The sequence below is a fragment of the Monomorium pharaonis genome, unplaced genomic scaffold (assembly GCF_013373865.1).
Source record: "Monomorium pharaonis isolate MP-MQ-018 unplaced genomic scaffold, ASM1337386v2 scaffold_515, whole genome shotgun sequence".
Lineage (NCBI taxonomy): Eukaryota > Metazoa > Arthropoda > Insecta > Hymenoptera > Formicidae > Monomorium > Monomorium pharaonis.
Window position 1 is genome coordinate 1 of NW_023415819.1, and position 22,500 is coordinate 22,500.

The 22,500-nt window shown below is 27.3% G+C and overlaps 1 protein-coding gene and 1 long non-coding RNA gene across 2 annotated transcripts; both read right to left on the bottom strand.

The window, feature by feature from the left end:
- Positions 1-15,447: 15,447 nt before the first annotated feature.
- On the bottom strand, positions 15,448-16,343 carry LOC118648564. Its single transcript, XM_036294905.1, has 2 exons — positions 16,314-16,343; positions 15,448-15,951 (listed from the first exon to the last, which is right to left on the bottom strand). The coding sequence occupies exons 1-2, from the start codon at positions 16,341-16,343 to the stop codon at positions 15,448-15,450; spliced, it is 534 nt and encodes a 177-aa protein (XP_036150798.1).
- Positions 16,344-20,731: 4,388 nt separating this feature from the next.
- Positions 20,732-22,291, bottom strand: LOC118648567. The gene is made up of 4 exons (XR_004965328.1): positions 22,161-22,291; positions 21,703-21,748; positions 21,563-21,634; positions 20,732-21,447 (listed from the first exon to the last, which is right to left on the bottom strand). It is a non-coding gene; the product is annotated as an uncharacterized LOC118648567 (long non-coding RNA).
- Between the last annotated feature and the right edge of the window lie 209 nt (positions 22,292-22,500).

Genomic DNA, 22,500 nt, shown 5'->3' on the forward strand with positions numbered 1-22,500 from the left:
AGGTTGAGATATTTTTACTTTTCCTCGCTATATCTCGTAAACTAAACAAAATATAAAAAAATGTTTTATACAAAAGTTTTACAGCCTAAATATCTTCATTTAACTACGCTGTTCATTTTTCAAAAAAAAAAATTTTTTTTAATTAAAATAAATTTTCAATAAAATTGACTTTTATGTATATAGCATTTATAAAATAATTATACTATCTTATACTACGTTCTCTTTATATCATCTATGTGTATATTATGTATGTTATATTTTATCTATGTTATAATACTATACATTTATATTATCTGTATCCCTATATGTATTAGTTTTCATCTAACAGTTGCGCAATATTAGAGTAGTCACGTTGCTTTCACACAGTTCATTCTGTTTACGTCACATATTTCACATTCAAGTTTTATATTTGTCATATCACGGTATATATCATATATGAAATGGAAATCACGTATTAAAGTTTGATATCTTTATTAATGATGTTACGCGTCATTTTTACATCTGTATCAAGTCTAACGTGTGCTTGATCAGTACATCAGTATCACATCTAACGTGTGCTTGATTTTTCTGTTAGATTATTTAATTAAGCGAAGCATAATGTTACACGTAAATGTTGCGAATGTTCTTAATATGTTAATTATTTTATTTCAAATTATACATATTCCACCTATAAATGAAAGAGAAATACAATTACGTGATGTAATAGAGGATATTATAACAAATGATATTATAACAGTGAATGTGACTTATCATTTGATGTACACACTAATACTGCTTTAGAATTTTAAAATTATTGGGAAGTGGATTTACCTGACACAGAATATGTAACAAATGATGAGGAAGAATTTTTTTAAAATGATAATTGTGGTAGGGACTTCACCTTTCTGAAGCGACGTTGCACTCCTAAAAGAGAGTGTCGGCCTTTTATCACTTCTCCAATATTCGACGGCTTTCCTTTTATAGCTACTATTTAACATTTCGTCTTCTGATTCACAATTATATTCATTATCAGGTTCATAATCAACATTATCATTTTCTAAAAATTCTTCCACTTTATCTGTTACATATTCTATGTCAGGTAAATCCACTTCCAAATAATTTTAAAATTTTAAAGCAAAATGAGTGTGTACATCAAATGATAAGTCATTCACTGCATTTGTTATAATATCCTTTATCACATCACGTAATTGTATTTCTCTTTCATTTATAGGCGTTGGTGGAATATGTGTAATTTGAAATTAAATAATTAACATATTAAGAACATTCGCAACATTTATGTGTAACATTATACTTCGCTTAATTAAAAACAATCTAACAAGAAAAATCAAGCACATGTTAGATGTGATACTGATGTACTGATCAAACACACGTTAGACTTGACACTGATGTGAAAATAACGCGTAACACCATTAATAAAGATACCAAACTTTTATTAATACGTGATTTCATATATGATACATACCGTGACATGACGAATATAAAACTTGAATGTGAAATATGTGACGTAGAGAGAATGAACACTGTGTGAAAGCAACGTGACTACTAATATTGCGCAACTGTTAGATAAAAACTAATACATACAAGAATGCAGATAATATAAATGTATAGTACTATAACGTAGGTAATATATAACATATATAATATACACGTAGATGATATAAATAGAACGTAGTATAAGATAATATAATTACTTTATAAATGCTATATACATAAAAGTCAATTTTATTGAAAATTTATTTTAATTAAAAAAAAAAATTTTTTCGAAAAATAAACAGCGTAGTTAAATGGAGGTATTTATGCTGTAAAACTTTTGTATAAAACATTTTTTTATATTTTGTTTAGTTTACGAGATATAGCGAGGAAAAGTAAAAATATCTCAACCTTTGAAGGGTAGTTTTACTCCTTCAAACCGTTTATAAGACCAAACAGAAAATTTTCTGATTTTAATGAAGCTTGGCATAAATGTAAAGGGGGTAAATACATTAATTTAGAAATGTTTTATTTTGGTTCAAAAGCGGCTTGAAGGGGTGAAAGCACGCTTCAAAGTTGAGACATTTTTGCATTTTCTCGATATATCTCGTAAACTAAACAAAATATTAAAAAATGTTTCATACAAAAGTTTTACGGCATGAATACCTCTATTCAACTATCATATTTATTTTTTCCCCAAAAAATTCTTTTTTAAAGAAAAAAAATTTGTTTTTGAAAAAAAATTTGTTTTTAAAAATAAATAACATAGTTAAATAGAGGTATTTATACTGTAAAACTTTTGTATGAAACATTTTTTAATATTTTGTTTAGTTTACGAGATATATCGAGAAAAGGTAAAAACTCAAAATTTTTGAAGAGTGGTTTCAACCCTTTAAACCGTATATAAGCACCAACTTTTAATTTCTAAATTCATGTATTCACCCCCTCTACATTTATGCCAAGTTTCATTAAAATCAGAATTTTCGGGTTTGCGAGGTTCCCTTGTTAGAAAGTAACGATTTGTTATTTTTTTGAAATGCTAAAGTAAGATGTTAGATTATAAAATTACATTACCCAGATAGTACAAAATATTTATAAAATGTTTATAAAATTTTTATAAGAAGGAAAAATATTTATGATAAATATTTTATACATATTTTTATGTCCGAGTTTGTCAAGTATAAAAAAAATTATGATAAACATTTATGAAAATATTTAAAATAAATATTTATATCATTATTATCAAAGAATATAAAAAATATTTCAAGTTCATATATCATAAATATTTTTCAGTACATTTTAAAAATATATTCTATATATTGTTAATAATTTTTGTATTATTTCTAAATGGTTTATAAAAATAATTATATAATCTTTAAAAAATAATTTTTGAAAATAAATTTGTAAAATATTTATAAATATTTATGATAATATTTTGTGCTATCTGGGTATTTAATAATCAATATTAAAACTTAAAACTTTAAACTAGTTTCTATATAGCAAACTTTTTTATATTAAACTCAACTAATAATTATTCTAATTTTTTATATTAATATCTTTATTTTTTTAGTATACTCATCTTTATAAGAATTTATATTGTAATTCACAAAAAAAGGTAAAAAAAGGCGCCAAGTGTTTGGTTTTTCCTTTAAGCAAAAAAATTATTGGATGGTTCAACTTAAGTAATATAAAAAAAAATTACAAATTCAAGATAAAACTTAATCAAATTCAACCTATTCCTGAAATTAAAGTTTATACTCACACACACACAAAATAACTTCTCTACAAAAATAGTAATATCTGAATTTTATTCAACTTAAGTGATATTTTCTTTTAAGGAAAAAATTACAAATTCAAAATAGAACTTTTAATCAAATTCAACCTAAGTGGTATATACTTTTGGATGGTTCAACCTAAATATTATACTCACACATAAATTAACTTCTCTACAATAATAATGATATCTAAATATTTTGCGCCAATTATAAGAACAAATATTTTTATAAAAACTAAAACATTATTACTATTCTTTAGCCAGTTTTTATAATACAAAATTTTTTAGATTTGACACTATAAAATTAAAGTATTACGTTTTTTTTTTCTACAAAAGTAATGATATATATAGAAAATGCGCCAACTATAAAGTAGATGTTTATACAAGCTAGAACACCTACTTTATTATGCTTTGGCTGACATTATAGTTTAATTTTTTATTAAGCCCGTATCAGACTAGAGATTGATATTGAGATTGAAATGAAATATAACCAATTAGTTAGTCAAATTCTAATTCAATCTCAATCTCAATCTCTAGTCTGATATAGCTTTGATTGTCTTAAGTTTGTCTTTAGATACAATTTCGTTAATTACGAAGTATTTTAACGATAAACTTAAGAAGATTCTTAAATATAAGATTAAACTATAAATATTAGCCTTTTGTATTAAATATTGGCTGCTGTGCGCCGATACGAGGCTGCTGTGCGCCTGCAAAAAACAATTGTCAGGAAGTATATTGGCAAAGAGTAAAGAAAATAATATTGAGCTGGTAAATAAGTTTTAATACAAACAAATTATAAATATTACAAATAAATATTTTAATACAAATAAATATTTTACTACAAAAACTTGGCGCTGCTAAACCGAATAATTTGCTTTAATACAAAATCATTTTTTTACAATCTCACTTACATATTAAAACAATACATATAACATACACGCATGCATGAGAGAGAGAGAAAGAAAAAGAGAGAGACAGGTATTCGAACGTATGCACGCATAAGAGACAGATACTACTTTCTTAAAAGTAAATCGCTTCCTTATAAACTAATAAGTTATATTATACTAAACTTAAGTAAATCGCTTCTCTATAAACTAAGTTATATACTAAACACACACACACACACACACACACACACACACACACACACACACACACCACACACACACACACGCACACACACACACACATTCAGATGCACATACAAGAGAAAAAGGAAGAGCTGGCAAATTATTCGGTTTAGCAGCGCCAAGTTTTTGTAGTAAAATATTTATTTGTATTAAAATATTTATTTGTAATATTTATAATTTGTTTGTATTAAAACTTATTTACCAGCTCAATATTATTTTCTTTACTCTTTGCCAATATACTTCCTGACAATTGTTTTTTGCAGGCGCACAGCAGCCTCGTATCGGCGCACAGCAGCCAATATTTAATACAAAAGGCTAATATTTATAGTTTAATCTTATATTTAAGAATCTTCTTAAGTTTATCGTTAAAATACTTCGTAATTAACGAAATTGTATCTAAAGACAAACTTAAGACAATCAAAGCTATATCAGACTAGAGATTGAGATTGAGATTGAATTAGAATTTGACTAACTAATTGGTTATATTTCATTTCAATCTCAATATCAATCTCTAGTCTGATACGGGCTTAATAAAAAATTAAACTATAATGTCAGCCAAAGCATAATAAAGTAGGTGTTCTAGCTTGTATAAACATCTACTTTATAGTTGGCGCATTTTCTATATATATCATTACTTTTGTAGAAAAAAAAAACGTAATACTTTAATTTTATAGTGTCAAATCTAAAAAATTTTGTATTATAAAAACTGGCTAAAGAATAGTAATAATGTTTTAGTTTTTATAAAAATATTTGTTCTTATAATTGGCGCAAAATATTTAGATATCATTATTATTGTAGAGAAGTTAATTTATGTGTGAGTATAATATTTAGGTTGAACCATCCAAAAGTATATACCACTTAGGTTGAATTTGATTAAAAGTTCTATTTTGAATTTGTAATTTTTTCCTTAAAAGAAAATATCACTTAAGTTGAATAAAATTCAGATATTACTATTTTTGTAGAGAAGTTATTTTGTGTGTGTGTGAGTATAAACTTTAATTTCAGGAATAGGTTGAATTTGATTAAGTTTTATCTTGAATTTGTAATTTTTTTTTATATTACTTAAGTTGAACCATCCAATAATTTTTTTGCTTAAAGGAAAAACCAAACACTTGGCGCCTTTTTTTACCTTTTTTAAAAAGGTAATTTTGTTGGGATATCACACATTTTATAGTGTTTATAGACCACTTAGATTGAATTTGATGTATGTATTACTTAGATTGAATTTAATGTAAAATATCTTATTTGATACATAAGCAAATTATTTTTTTCTATTGCATATATTACTTAAGTTGAATTTGATCAAAAGTTTTATCTTGAATTTTGTAAATTTTTTATATATTACTTAAGTTAAATTTAACACACTTACTATATATTACTTAGGTTGAATTTGACACACTTAGTATATAATACTTATATTGAATCATCCAAAAGTATATACCACTTAGGTTGAATTTGATTAAAAGTTTTATCTTAAATTTGTGATTTTTTCCTTATATTACTTAGGTTGCATCCAATAATTTTTTTGCTTAAAGGAAAAACCAAACACTTGGCGCCTTTTTTACCTTTTTTAAAAAGGTAATTTTTGTTGAGATATCACGCATTTTGTAGTGTTTATAGACCACTTAGATTGAATTTGATGTATGTATCACTTAGATTGAATTAATGAAAAATATCTTATTCGATACATAAGTAAATTATTTTTTTCTATTCCATATATCACTTAGGTTGAATTTGATCAAAAGTTTTATCTTGAATTTTGTAAATTTTTTATTAAAGGAAAACTACACACTTAGCGCTTTTTGTACCTTTTTAAAAAGGTAATTTTGTTTGATTATCACGCATTTTATATTTTTTTTTAACTACTTAGGTTTATAGATCACTTAAGGTTACACTCTAAAACTTTCTCTTTGAAAAAAATTTTACTAAGAAGTTGAAGTTTATATAACGAATATAACACTATAAATTTTTAAATAAAATTTTCCTTTAAAGCATGTTTTGGAACCAGGCCTAAGTTGAAACATAGACTAAGTGATTTTTTATTTTAAGGAAAAAATCACAAATCCAAGATAAAACTTTTGATTAAATTCAACTTAAATAATATATACCTTTAGATGGAAAAAATCACATTTATTTATGTATGAAATAAATTCAAGATAATACTTTTTATGAAATTTAAACCAATTCAACCTAGGTAATATAGATATATATATATGAGCTTTTTTCCAAAAGCAAAGAATCACTTTTGATTCAACTTAAATACATACATATCACATTTATTTTGTATCAAATAAATCCCAGATAAAATAACTTATGATGTAACATAGATTAATTAAAGTAATATTTTAACATTGATTAATAAATTGCATTATGCACAAATACAACTTTATTGTGTAAAAAGAACATTTACACATAATACAAATAAATAATCAATGAATTAAACAACTCAATTCAAAATTTCTCAATTTTTTAAATATTTATAAAAATTACATTTATATTAAATTAGGAATATATACTTTGCTGAATCCACAAATATAACTTTAAACATTTACACATAAGACAAAAATCAATCAATGAATTAAGAAATTTAAATGATTACATTGCTGAACATATTTATAAAGAAGCTGAATATTATTAATATTTATATTAAATTAAGAATATATACTTTGCTGAATATATATTATTTATTATCAACTTTTTCTAAGAATAATATATAAATATCTTTAGCACCTCTAGGCCATTGCTTTTTTGTAACTTGCACATCATCTGCTTCAATCCAATCGCTATACGATCCTTCTCTACACATACTTATAAAATGACCATTTTCAATACATGAACCATGATGAAATATAGCGTTCATAACTTTATATACTTGTCCAGCTATTAATATTTTACTTGTCGGGATAGCGCATAAATTAAATTTTTGTGGTACTTTTACTAAATTACTATTTTGTAATAAAAATAGACTTAAACATATAATAACTATCTGTTTTGTCAATTTTATTTCTTTCTTAACTAATAACTCATTTCCTTCACAACGTTCACATGATTTATCGTGTAATTCAAACCAATGTGAAAATGATATATTTAATAAATCATTAAGATTAAAACTTTTTTTCTTTAAATTGTTAATAGGAATTGAAAGAATAACATTATTGTCCGTAGTAACTTTTGTATTACTACATAACTTACATCGAGTAGTAAGAATAACTTGATGCTCTACCAAATCTTTTATAAAATCGTATTTTGTACAAAGAGCTGTAAGAAAATCGAATACATCTCGTTTAATACAATTTGAAAAATACTCTCCTAAGTATTCTCGTATTGCATAGGTATTCAAATTATTTATTCCATTTTCATATCGGTGAGCTAAAATACTTAAAACATTTAATTTATCAGAATTAAATAATTGTTTTCTAATAATATTTAAATGAAATAAACATTGCAATACAGCATTTGCATAACATGAAACTTTGTCAGTATTTTGAAAACCACGTAGAATCCAAGCAGTACTACGTCGAACTTTTTGATCTGACTGTTGAACGGAAGTAATTGTCTTCCTTAATGTCCATGGCATATCGTGAACTTTATGATATCGTTCTTTTGAAATAGTAATAACTTGTTCTTCCGGTTTATGTATTTGTTTCAACCGATTATATTCGATAATTGCCTCTTCACTAGCTATTACACACGAAGGATCAAAATTAATTAAATGCAATCCATCCAGAGATGTCACTCGGGATAATGCAACATAAATCTGACCACAACTAAACACAGAATTACCTATATCCGTAACAACATTTTGCAAACTTAATCCTTGGGCCTTATGAATGGTAATACCATAACTCAAAGATATTGGAAATTGTTTCCTAATAACAAATGCATTTTCCATAACTTGAAATTTGACACTTACTCTTTCAATAAAATATTCTAAATTAGATGGTAAAAGAAGTTTGATTTTTTCTACATAATCCGTAGACGGATCTTGCACAACTGAAATAACTGTAGCAATTGTACCATTTATAAGACCTAAACTGGCATCGATGTTACGTCTTATCATAATTTTTGCTCCAATTTTAATTGTAATTCGTTTGAAAAGCCCAGCTGTCCTACTATTATCATCATCATTATCCGCCAATACCTTTGTTATTCTTTTTTTAATATATGGAATACATTCAATCTCATCTTCAGCAATTAATAATATTTCCTTTGAAGCAATACGACTTAACATTGCATTGTTAAGAACATCACACATATGACAAGTAGGCAGTAAACAAACGGTATCAGAAGGCAAATTATCAATAAAATTACATAATTCACCTAATCTTGCTTCGAAAGATTTACCTATAAAAGAGATTTTTCTTTTTTCAAGAATGTCACAATCAGATTTTGTCAGTAAACCAATACGAATTCTCGAAAGTAATTCACGATAAGATCCATCTCCTTGTTGGCGCATATTGATTGTTAATTCATCGTAATTAAACAAAGTAGTCCATAAATTAACAGCATTTAAGGAACCAAGAAATTTCTTAACTTTTATATTTGATAAATCTACAAAGGCAGGATCTTCATGTACAGGAGGTAATTGAAGCAAATCTCCAAATAGAAGAATATGCACTCGACCAAACCAACCATCATCACAATCAATAGTATCAAATATTTCAGATAATCGAAAATGTATGTACAATAAAATCAAATTAGATATCATTGATACCTCATCAATTATAAAAAGAATAACATTTTTAAGGTCTGCTCGTAAAACTTTTAATACGTGATCAGCTAATTGTTTATACTTAGGAGTAGAACCATGTTCAACGGGTAATTGAAGTAATCTATGTACCGTCAAACCATTTATATTAAACGCTGCTATACCAGTAGGCGCTGCTATTGCAGTATCCTTATTAAGATTTTGTTTTATCCAGCATTTAATAGTTTTAATCAAGAAACTTTTACCAGTGCCTCCTTCTCCACTAACGTATAGTCGTAATAACGATTTCTTATCTGACACGGTATTAATGACTCTATCAAATACTCTTTTTTGATCTGCATTCAATTTTGAAATCATTTCAGATATATCGATTTCTTCTTCGTGACCATCGAGATCTTTAAAATCTTGCATTGCTTCACCAGCTTGAATATTTTGAACACCTATTGGATTATCAGGATCATCTTGAGACAGATGCTGTTTTTCGTCAATCTGTTGTTGAACCAATTCGTTTACAGTTTCAATTGCTTTTTTCAATTCTTCCAATTTTTCATGATACTGCAATGCTTCGACGAGATGTAATTTTACTTTATGAAATGATTCTGCATAAGTATCACAATCATTTTTAAGATTTTCCATTTTTCGCCATGGTTGAAACATAAGAAGTAATGAAAAGAAATAATTTTCCGGCCGCGTCTTAACATCATATTTATAATGTTTAATGAGATGTCCACGTTGTCGCCGTTTAAGGTAATAACCATTATCCAGCTTGTAATATTTAATTTTTTTACTTTGTGGTTTAATTTTCGTAATATCATACCATTGCATAAATTCATATAAACACATCGATTCCAATTTTTTCGGTCTATGTGGATAATGGTCATCTATTACAGACGCACAAAATATATCTGTAGAATCTCCATCGAGTGCTTCAACTTCCTTAACGTTTTTCACTCTTCTATATCGTATCTGATTCGTATCCAACCATTTAAACGTCGTATCTCGATCAGTTCCATATAAAGAAATACCTAGCAATGTATCAGCAGCTTCAAGAGCACCACATTCTCTATTATTTAAAAATCGTAATCCAATATTCCAAAGACAACTCGCTATTGATTTGTTTGTCTGATTTTTACAATCAAGAATATCTTCAGATAATTCACATTGTCCTGCTTTACTTACATACTTACTTATGTACATATTAATAAACCTTGAATCTTCTCCAATATATTGTATATCCATATTTCCATTCCATGCAGTAAGAGTAGGGGGATTATAGTCATTTATATAACCCTCCCTCTCCGTTCGAGGAAGATCATAAAGCCTACTTCTAGACTTTAACTGTTTTCTACCTGCTATCGAACTTACAACATCTCTTAAACATAATGTATCCGTAACAGAGCGAGGAAATCCAAAACGACATATACGACCAACTTTACGTCCCCTTTTCTTAGAACGAAGACAATAATTGTTATGTTTGTGTTGTTGGTATGAATTAACCCGCTCATATAATAATGGAGAAATATTTTTATCTGGAATTTTACAAGTTACATGTTGTAAAATAAATTCAGAAATTTCTTTTTCAGAAGATACACCAATAATTGGTGCATCTTTAATCCAAATTAACATATGAAAATGTTGTATCCCTCTACCTTGATATTCTCGTCGCCAGAAGTAATGTGTAACTTCTCCAATCGGATGATCTTCAGAACAAATGAAATCAATCATTGCTTTAAACTTATTATCGAGAAATCTCGACGCTGATACGGGATCCCTAGCAACAAGAGCACTGGTGGAAGATGAATCGTTACACCAACCATTTACTTCACGAATGTATTGACCTAAATCATCCCACATCCATTCACCAGGACTCAATGTTAAAAACCATGTCGCGGGTCCGTAATGTTGTATCATGCATTCTAAATCATATCTTGGTCTACGCCAATATTGTGCCGTATTTCTTAAAGTAGAAAATATCGTACTCAAATCAGACTCCAATAAATCTTTCTGCACTGCTTGTAAATATTCTAAAGCCGTATAACGATCTCGCAAATTGGTTACATTTAATTTCTGATAAATACCGCGCTTTAATTGACGATTATTCGCATTATTTAATAAATAAAACAAATATTGTTGATTTAATCTATATTGGGGATGTTTAGAAGTCAAACGACATTTAATATATTCATGTTCATAAAGTTTAATTTGTCTAGTTTCATGTTGTCCATTAACACCAAAAGGATATAAATCTGGAAAACACAATAGATCTAAAAATTTTTCACGGTTATCCAGAGGTAATTCTTCAATTTTTAACATTTGATACAAAGCGTTAGCACTTTCACGTGTTTTCTTTTCATATAAAGGATAAATGGTATACTGTTCGTAATAACTATCCTTGTCATCAGTAACCTGAGTTAACATAGCGTCACCTTGAAGATTTAAAACAATAGCTTCTGCATTATTTTTTGTTTCTTGCATTTCAATTTTGGAATTCAATAATATACCATCATTATCATCATTATCCGATACAAAATCAGTATCATTTTCTGTTTCTTTTACTTCAAAAAATTCTACATTCTTTTCCGAACATAATCCATCGCAAGTATCTGGCAGTATAATGTGTTTATAAAGGTGATTATTACGTTTTAACCATACCAAAGCATCGAATACTTTTTTAAGATTTACCATTTCTTCCCAAATAATTTTTGCTTTTGTCGGAATACCTCTAACCAAAATGTACAATTCCATATTGTTTTTATTTATTGCATCAGTTTTTGAACATATTTTATTCATTGTTTGTTCTAACGGTAAAGGTAAATGAAATGTTCTACCTTTTACTTTCTGTACCATCTGCCTATGAGGCAACTTTTTATTCATCACAGTTCCCATTTTAACAATAGTTTGAAATGCTTTAGCTCTTTGTATTAACATTTTTTCGAATGAATTAAGAGACGATATTACTTCGGGAACATTTTGGATAAATAGATTGTTTAAAATACAATAAGCAGGCATTAATCCGTTACGGAATTTTCTTTGGCAATAAAGACATATGTATTGCAGATCAATATTTAGTTTTTTTATATGTGCCATTAAATCTCTCCAAATTGGAATATCTAATTGTGTTTTAACCTTACTAATTTCAGATACACTTCTCTTATAGCAAAGTCTCTCACATGAAACACAAACATATCGAGGTGTGTCCATGGAACGTTTAGTCAACGCTTTAAATGCTTTGCTATATTTAGAAATAATATCATCATCACTCAAATCAGTTAAACTTTGATGATGTTTGTAGATATTTACTCGATCTTGTGCCAAAATTATAAGTTCATTTAATGTATCGATATCGCCACAATTTAAAGCCTTTTCTAGATTTATTAACTTTCGATAGTCTGCTTTTATTCGATAAATCAAACGTTTAATAAATCTCACCTTTGGAAAATGAGGTGATAATAACTGAATAGAAAGAGACATCGCTTTACAAAGGTTTGGATTAATGTAACAAGCCTGTGTATGACCTAATTTGTCAGTCAAATCGTTTACTGTACATTTCTGACAAACCTTGCGTAATAGTTCTGGTATTTTCTTTAAAGTACATGTATTTATTGCTTCGAGAAATTTTTTATAACGATCAATTACAAGTGAATTAATTTTACACAAAGTATTGCACAACCATGCTTTTTTAGCTTGTGCTTCTACCAAAGGTAATACATTTATAATTTGACCTTTCACATTTGTTATCAAAGGTTGCGATGAAGTAAATTGTTCACTATATGTAGAATCGATAAAATAATTTTCGGAAGAAGCTGTATGACCCGATATACCACATAATGCATGTAATTTATCATCAATTGTTAAACACTCAGTAACGAGAGTTAAGTGTATTTCAGCCTTTTTTTTCAATACAGCTAATATTTTATACATATTGTGAATATAATTATTTCTAATATGCATAGACCAACGCAAAATTCTTTCAGCTTCTAATCGTCTTTCAATGTTATTTTTAATATCCAGTTTATTCATAATATCTGTTATTGTTACCGGATTACGCATATGTATGTAATTTTTTGACCAAAATTTTTCGTATTTTTTAATAATACTTTGACCAATATTTTTTTCTATAGCATTAGATTTAAACTTTTTGTTATAATAACGTTTGTTATATAACCATTTGCGATCAGAATATTGCATTTGTCTCTCTCGTTCACACTGAGAATTTATTAAATAACGTTTTTGTTTTTGTTTACGTTGTTTTACTAAATCCTTTTTATAACGATATTGCTTCTGAATTCGATTATGTTCTAATTTCTGATTATAGCAATATTTCTTATTAGCACGATTTTTTTCTCTATTTTTATGATATTGTTCAACTTGTTTAGCACGATTTTTTTCTCTGTTTTTGTGATATCGTTCAACTTGTTTAGCGCGATTTTTTTCTCCATTTTTGTGATATCGTTCAAGTTGTTTAGCGCGTTTTTTTTCTATATTTTTGTGATATCGTTCAACTTGTTTAGCGATATTTTTTTTAATATTTTGATAATATCGACGCCGCTTTACAGCGCAATTAATTTCTAAATTCTGTTTATATTGACGTTTCCTTCTACTAATACAATAACTTTCTGAATTCTCTTTATTAATATTTTCTACTTTTGAGCAATGTTGATATTCCAAAGATTTATTAACATTGTTATCATCATCTTCATTTATATCTACTATTAATTGTACATTTAATTTTGCTGTATGTAATATACTTTGTTGTTCATTTTTATATTGACATTTTTTACGTATACAAACTGTTTCAGTATTTTTTGCTTTTATTACTGCTAAAGGAAGCACTTTCTGAAGAGTATAATTTGCATCTTGAGGAAAATGCTCAATTGTATTAGATTCAAACATTTTTATTAAATGTGAACGCATTAAACTATGATCATATTTTACTTTGTTGGGATTTATGTTAAATAATAACGAAACAGCAAAGGCTATTGCAAAAACGCCACAATCGCTACCATTCGGTTGTTCTTGTACAGTAAAAAATGTGACAGGATTCTTGACAAAGTCATAAGTTGGAAACAATTTTTGTAAAAATTGTTTCTGACAATCACTCAACATTTTTCCATTTAGAGAATCGTAAATAAATATATTTTTTGTATTGTAATAACTGCATATCCAATGTGTTCCCAACAACGTAGATGGTAATATTTGTATATGCTTTTTGTTTGTCGGTATGGGTTGTATAGTATTCATTAATTGTATTCGCCATGTTTCGACAAATTCATAATCTGAATATTTCTTTAAAAGATAATTAAAATGATCCATATGCAAATCATTTAACCATCTGCCTTCTGCAATGATACTTCTCTGTTCTAACGACAGGATCATTTCTCGCTCATTTCGTTTTTTTTTATTAACATGTTTTATTTTAGAATCATGACTTTTTTCTAACAGGTACAATTGTTCCTCGTGTTTGCGTTTTGTACAAGTCGCTTTAATCTCTTTTACGTTTTCTACTAATGGAACTTTCTGAGCAACATACTTTGAATCTTGAAAAAAATGCTTAATTGATGCATTTTGTTCTTTTGAATAATTTTCATGTAATCCATCATCGTAATTTTTTTGTAATTGATTTAATTTTTGTTGTATGTTTTTTTGGTCAAATTGACTTTTAGCACATTTACGAGCTGCGTCAGCCGCTCTTGCTCTTATTACTGCTAATGGAAGCACTTTCTGACAAAAACCATACTTTACATCTTGAGGAAAATGCTCGATTACATTTGATTCAAAAATTTTTACTAAATGCGAACGCATTAAACTGTAGTCATATTTCACGTCTTCAGGTTTAATATTAAATAACAATGAAATAGCAAAAGCTATTGCAAAAACCCCGCAATCATTAGTATTCGGTTGTTGTTGCACAGGAGGAAATTTAACGGGTTGTTTATCAAAACAATAAAATGGAAATAATTGTCTCAAAAATTGTTCATAGTTTTTGTGCAATTTCTTATTATTAAGTGAATCATAAATAAATATATTTTTTGTGTCATAATAACAACACACCCAATGTCCATTCAATGATTTATTTATATCATGTAAATATAAATTCAATGGATCAGATATACTAAATAAAATTTGTATATGTTTCTTATTTTGTGGCATAGGTGGTATCGTATCAGGAATTTGTATTCGCCACGTTTCAACAGGTCTATAATCCGAATAGCTTTTTAAAAGCTGTTCAAAATGATCCATATGTGCACAATTTAACCAGTCACCATTAATAATAATATTTCTTTGTTCTAATGACATTTGTTCACTTATTTTCGCAGACATTTTTGTTTTATTCTTTTTATATAACTACACTTAAAATACAACACTCAATCTATACAAGCGCACAGCACCAGATCTTTGCAGATACAAAGCACCCAACCTTTATAAGGGCACAGCACCCAATATTTACAAGTGCACAGCACCTGATTTTTACAAGCGCACAGCACCCGTTTTCTACAAGCGCACAGCACTCGATTTTTACAAGCGCACAGCACCCGTTTACTGCAAGCGCACAGCACCCGGTTTTTACAAGCGCACAGCACTCGTTTTCTGCAAGCGCACAGCACCCGATTTTTACAAGCGCACAGCACCCGTTTACTGCAAGCGCACAGCACCCGATTTTTACAAGCGCACAGCGCCCGTTTTCTGCAAATGCACAGCACCCGATTTTTACAAGCGCACAGCACCCGTTTTCTACAAGCGCACAGCACCCGTTTCTCGTAAACGCACAGCACCCGTTTCTTGTAAGCGCACAGCACCCGTTTCTCGTAAACGCACAGCACCCGTTTCTTGCAGACGCACAGCACCCAATATTTACAAACGCACAGTACCTTTGTTTAAATCTTATTAAAAACTTAAATAAAAAAATACTTACCTATTTTCTCCTAAACCGCAAAAATAAAATCTACAAAACAATAAAAAAGGAACAAGATAAAATCTACATTGTAACAATCTTCCACGGCAATGATACAATATTTTGCAATTATTCTACAAAATAATACATCATTGTTCTTAGAAAAAATTTTGCACACAAAATCAAATTATATAATGCAATTATAACAAAAGGGTTTATTCAAAATCAGCCAAATCTGCCCACCCCTATATTTGCACCAAACTGTGAATTTTGATAGACCTTTATACCAATAGCAATCCCAGAAATTTTTAGTCCCCCAATTTTTTACCTTATTTTTACCCTCAAATCTGTAACTCGCGAACCAAACATTTCCCCAACATGCGGTTTTCGTTGTTTTGCAGGGAATTTCGTTGAGAATCACATTAAATTTTAAACAAAATCGAAAGATGCCATTTTTGGCAATTTAGAATTTTGTAACATGTTAAAGGGGTAAAAATAGGCTAAAATCGTTTCTATAGTACATATCTCAATAGCTCTTACCATTTCGGAGATATTTGAGATGCAATTTTTGACTTTGACTCTCCGCCTTCCCACTCTTGTGTAATTATTTTGGGGGGGGGGGCTGGAAATTTCAGGGATTGCTATTGGCATAAAGATCTATCAAAATTCAGGATTTGATGCAAATTTGGGCGGATTTTAAATAAACCTCTTTAATATTAAATATTTTATTAACAGTTAACAGAAATACAACAGTAAACCTAAAAAAAATAGTTGCAACATCAGGTTTAAGATGAAAATGATTGTCTAATTATACACTTAAAAATAAAATTTTTAATAAAAATATTTTATTTTAAGAGCACATAAACAATCATTTTGATACCAAAATCAATGTAACTAATTTTTTAACGTACTTTACTCTTGTGTGCACGTCAGCACCACTACTTTAACAATTGAATTTGACAAAACACAAAATTCAAAACAATTTTGACACATCAGCACCGGCATCTTAATAATTGAATTTGACAATTTATAAATATTGAATACAAAATTCGACAGGATTTTAATATCACATAAATAATTATGTTAGTACCAAAATTAAAATTGATGCAGCAACTAAAATTAATATTATTGTCAATTATGTCATTTTCGTCATAAAAAAATTCTTCATATCCTTGTATAGACACAAAGCAGCCAATATCTTAAAATATTAAAGGTTTGTATTTATAATCTGATCTTATATTTAAGATTGTCTTGAGTTCATCTTCAAATGCTCTGTAGTAAAAATAATAATATAAGAGTTTTAAAGAATAAACTTAAGGCAATTATTACAAAATCAAATTATGAATACTGGCCAAAGAAAATAGTAATACAGTAAATGTTTTACTTTATCTAAATATCGATCATTATAGTTGACAAAATATTTTGATATTATTAAAGAAAAATTTATAAAATTGTTTTAATAACATTTGTGTTGAAATAAATAAATACTAGCCAAAGAATAGTAATAAAGTAAAATATTTTAGTTCATAACTATCCATTAATATAGCCCAATCAGCAAGCAATATTTTATAAATGTTTTTTAAATATTTATTTTTGATTATTTTTACGTTATTAGCGTTTTGTTCTAACAGGTACTGTGGCTTGGCTGAAATGTATATAGTCTTCTCCCCTTTACAAAATTGTCGTAGAAATTTATTAGATTGATGAGTTACGTTAAATGTATAAAATTATTTAACAATGTAATCAATTTTTTGCTTTTGTTGTAAATATGTTTAGTAAATATTAAAAAAATAATTTACCAAATGTTAAAAAAAACATTTTCTTAAATTTTAAAACAAATATTTATTAAAGGTTAATATTAATTAAAGGTTTTTAAATTAAAAACACCGAATAATTCATTAAAAATCTGCCGCTTCCAATTTTTTCTCGCAATTTTCCAACTTTATCGATTAAATATGTAAGGTTAATATTTTTTGCCACATATTTTATACTTGAAGACTATTTAACAGCTTCCAAAGACTATGTCATATTAATTTCATTGATATACTTGAATTTTAAATAAATAAAAGCGAATAATTCATGAACAATTAATTGTTTCCTATTCGTTTTGGAAATTTTACACGGAATAAACTCCACAAATTGTGAAGTCCAGTGTTTGTGAAAGTGTACTTACATTTTATAAATATTACGTTTTATGTGCGTTTACGATTTGTGACAATACAATTGCCAGTAATGCACTGAAAGGAAAAAATGCTGGATTTAAATAAATATTTCTTTGAATAGTGCTAATAATATTAATAATATTTACGAGAAAAAATCAGAAACGGCAGACTTTTAATGAATTATTCGGTTTTATTAATGTAAAACTGTAGTTTATCATTGAAAATACTATGACACATCTTCTGAAAGCTGTAAAGTAACCTGCTATAAGGATAATAACAAAATATATTAATTTTACATACAATTTTGATAAGCTTGCAAAATTACAAAAGAGCATAAGCTGTAGCGGATTTCTAACAAATTATTCGCTTTCATTGATTCAAAATTCAAGTATAATACTATGAAATAATTTTCTTAATGTTTTCAATCAACTTTAAATTTTTTTAGCTTTGCAATTTATGCAGTACAGTTTAAAAATTTATGTGAAAAATTTTAATTATGAGTTATAGTCGACCATCCTTAGTTGTTATACGAACAACGTTGCGAATAGCAATGAATTTTGTTTGCGATCTCGCTTCGCGGCGAACAACAGCGCGGATATCACTCCTCACGCACAACGACCATCGTTTTGTTTCTCACCGCGCTCGTGTTTCCGTTATAGCCGTGCGTACATTGGCAATATTTCACTATTTTCTGACAATAATTATAAGAACTGTACGCATGGAACCGAAAAATTTTACAGAGCTTTTCATCTTTGATTTTCGTGGGCAACACAATGATATAAATATTATGCAAAGGTTTATTAACACCCTATATAACACTTAAGTTAATTTAATCATAACACAGAATGCTTGGGAAAAAATAATACATTAACAACATATAACCCAATATAACGTTTAAGAATAAAATAAGTTTACCATTTAGAATTAATACATTTTTAAAATGTATGCTGTTTAAGAAGATGCTAAAGTCGTATGTTTTACCAACATACTGTTCAACCATTTAGTTTCGAATTGAATTTACAGAATTGATAATCCTTTTACACTTTTAAAGTACGTACACAAATAAGCCCAGGGACGATTAGATAAAGACCAAAAATGCAAAAAATTTTTTAAAGTTTATTTGTTTATAAAAATATTTGCTTTAAAGTACAAGTTATGTAGCTTATACGTACAAATAAATGGTGTTCCCGGGTTCGGAATAGATTGAGGAATAAGGCTATAATCGTCAAACGTACGATTACAAGCCGTAAAAAAAAGATATTTATATAATAAAAGCGCTTAAATGAATAAAATTTTTGATCACATAAATACCTTCTATTCCAAACTGCGAAACACCATTTATTTGTAAGTATAAGCTATATAACTTGTATTTTAAAGCAAATTTTTTCATGAACAAGGATAAATAATGACTCTGCATTATCGACCTCAATCAAGTTTGATGGGCAGTTTAGCATCCTCTTAAGTATAAGTATAATTTTATAAATTTGTATATTCTCATGTAAAAAAAATAAAAATAAAAATCGCGTACTCACGTAAAGAACACGGTCGGTCTCGCTGCGTGCTCACTTGGCACGAGCTACTACCGTGTCTCTTGAGACAATATCTATTATATTCCACACAGCAAAATATATCACAGAAATCTTAATATATATCTATATTTCACACAGCAAACTATACCATCACAGAAATATCTTAAAAATATCTATATGTCAGAATATCTGTTGCACAATTACAAGTCACTACCAAGATATTTTAAAAATATTTCTAAAAAATCTATCTCTAAAATATTTGATTTTTAAATAAACGGAAGTTTATCTTAAATAAATATATAAATTATAAATAATTTCCTGCAATCAAATGTCCTGCAAAATTTTATAAGTACCTGATAAGATACTTTAAAATGGATTTAAAACTGTAAATTATACATTTTGTAGCATAAGTTATACAATAATAAATAAAGAGAACATAACATTTCAACATAGCAAAAGATATTAAAAATATCTTCAAGATATCCATACGTCAAGATAATACGTGTTAAAAAATGTATAATATCATTAATAAAATCTGTTGCGTAACAATAGTTACTATCAAAATATTTTAAAATGTTTCTGAATTTAATTTAACGTTAAATGTGAAATTTTATTTTTATATTTATTTTAAATAATTCTAAATTCTTATATTTACAATAGGCTAATGTTTTTTATAAAATATGTTGTAAAATTATTATCTTATTGGTTTTAAACAAATAATGACATTCTGCAGAATTTTACATATATCTAAGGTATCTAATAATAATACCTTAAAATTTGTTTAAAATTATAAGTAGAAAAACATCTGTTTACAAAATAAACCACACAACAAAATATATATCAAAATATCTGTTGTTACATAACACTTAGATATTTTAAGATATCTTAAGAATCTGATTCAAAAAAGTCACAAACATATATTTAATTTTTACATTTATTCTAATCTTTAATTCCTATATTAAAAAATGCCTCAAAATTCGAGAAAATGTTCTAGAGATATCGTTTTAACGGACAATACATGATATCAAGTAATATAATGTAGAATTTTATAAATATTTAACAATAAAATACCTTAAAATTGATTTAAAATTGTAAGTACAAAAAAGATATTTGATTATATTACAAATATATTTGCTGTGTGGGTTATATTCAGTGGTGTGTAGTACCTAAGTACAAGTACTTAAGTACTATAACTAGGTACATATTATTTATTTATGTACCTAGGTACAGTATCGAGATACTTTTTATCTCTTGTACCTATATCTATATTTATATCTATATCTAGATACAATTTTTTATGTATTGGTACCTATATTTAGATACATTTTAGTTACTTTTTTTGGATAACACTAAATATACATTTAACAAACGTAAAGTTCGATAAAAGTATTATATTTCATATAAAATATAAATTATTTCTATATCGTAAATACTTTTAACATAATTCTTTTGAATGTGAACAATTGGACATTGCGAGCTATTTCAATTTAAATTCTCATTGATAAAATGACAGGTTGCACTTGGTTCAAAGTAGTGGCTCATTGAATACTAGTAATATATTTTATAAAAAATCAATATGTTTAAACATATCAATAAAGTTAAAAAAGCTGAAATGATCTACAGTTAGATCTTGGTACTAATTATAATTTTTATCGTATATATACATATAATAATCTCAGCTCATCTAAACTGCACACTGACAAATTTGTCAGTCGTGAAACAGATTATGAGCCAAATGTTGATGCTCACAGGCATCTTAGAATCCTCCCTTACTTTGAAAATCTGAAAATAATACCTGTACCTTGGTACATTTTTTTAGAATACTTGTACCTGTACCTAGGTACTGAAAATAAAATATCTTGCATATTTAAAAATACAATATAATTTTATTACTTACATTTCAATAATTTTAAAATCCTTTATATCCTTTGGTTGAATTTTACTGTCTTCTGTACAGACCACGAATCACCTTAATAATATAAAATTATATTATAATTATTAATATAAATATTTATATTATTTTAATTATATACTCACGTTTTGCACACAAAAAGAAAAAACGCAACCAACCAGCACAATTCACCTATAAAAATTAATATAAAATTAATTAATTATTAACATCAAACGCAGTGAATTAAAGTCAAATTATATTAATTTGCTTTATCAATAATATAATATAATTATAATCTTTGTTTTATATAAATAACTACGGTACAAATATACATTAACCAACACAAATACCTGGATATGTCATTAAGAAAATATGAAAAATGCATTAAAATTACAAAAGATTACTATAAATATAAATAATAATACACATCTTAATTCTGTTTGTACCATGTTATCGATTTTGCAAAAGTAATGCACAAATATATAAAAAGATCCGAATAATCATATTCTTTATTTATAAATTTAAACATATTCAGACATTTGCATTGATCAATGTACATATTTATAAAATGACATGTATGTCACAAATAATAGCATAAAATTACCTTTTTATCGCTAAAAACTACAATCTTCGTCGTACATTAAACGTCGCATGTTATACACAATAAATGCAAGCCACTTCCGTGTCTCTTGATAACAAAAGGCACAATCATTAACAATACAATTAATGATTAATCGTATACGACTACTTTTTCAGAAAACGCGCTATCAGCGCCGTGATATCAAAAAAAGTACATGCAACCTATTGATTATCGAATTAAAATCCCTATAACACCAGATAACTAAAATTCACGTGGGTAACACGTGGCTCGCTCGCGCTATGCACCAGCTCGCATGAAGTGACGCGTATGGGATTATGTTATTATTGATTTTTTATTTAATTGT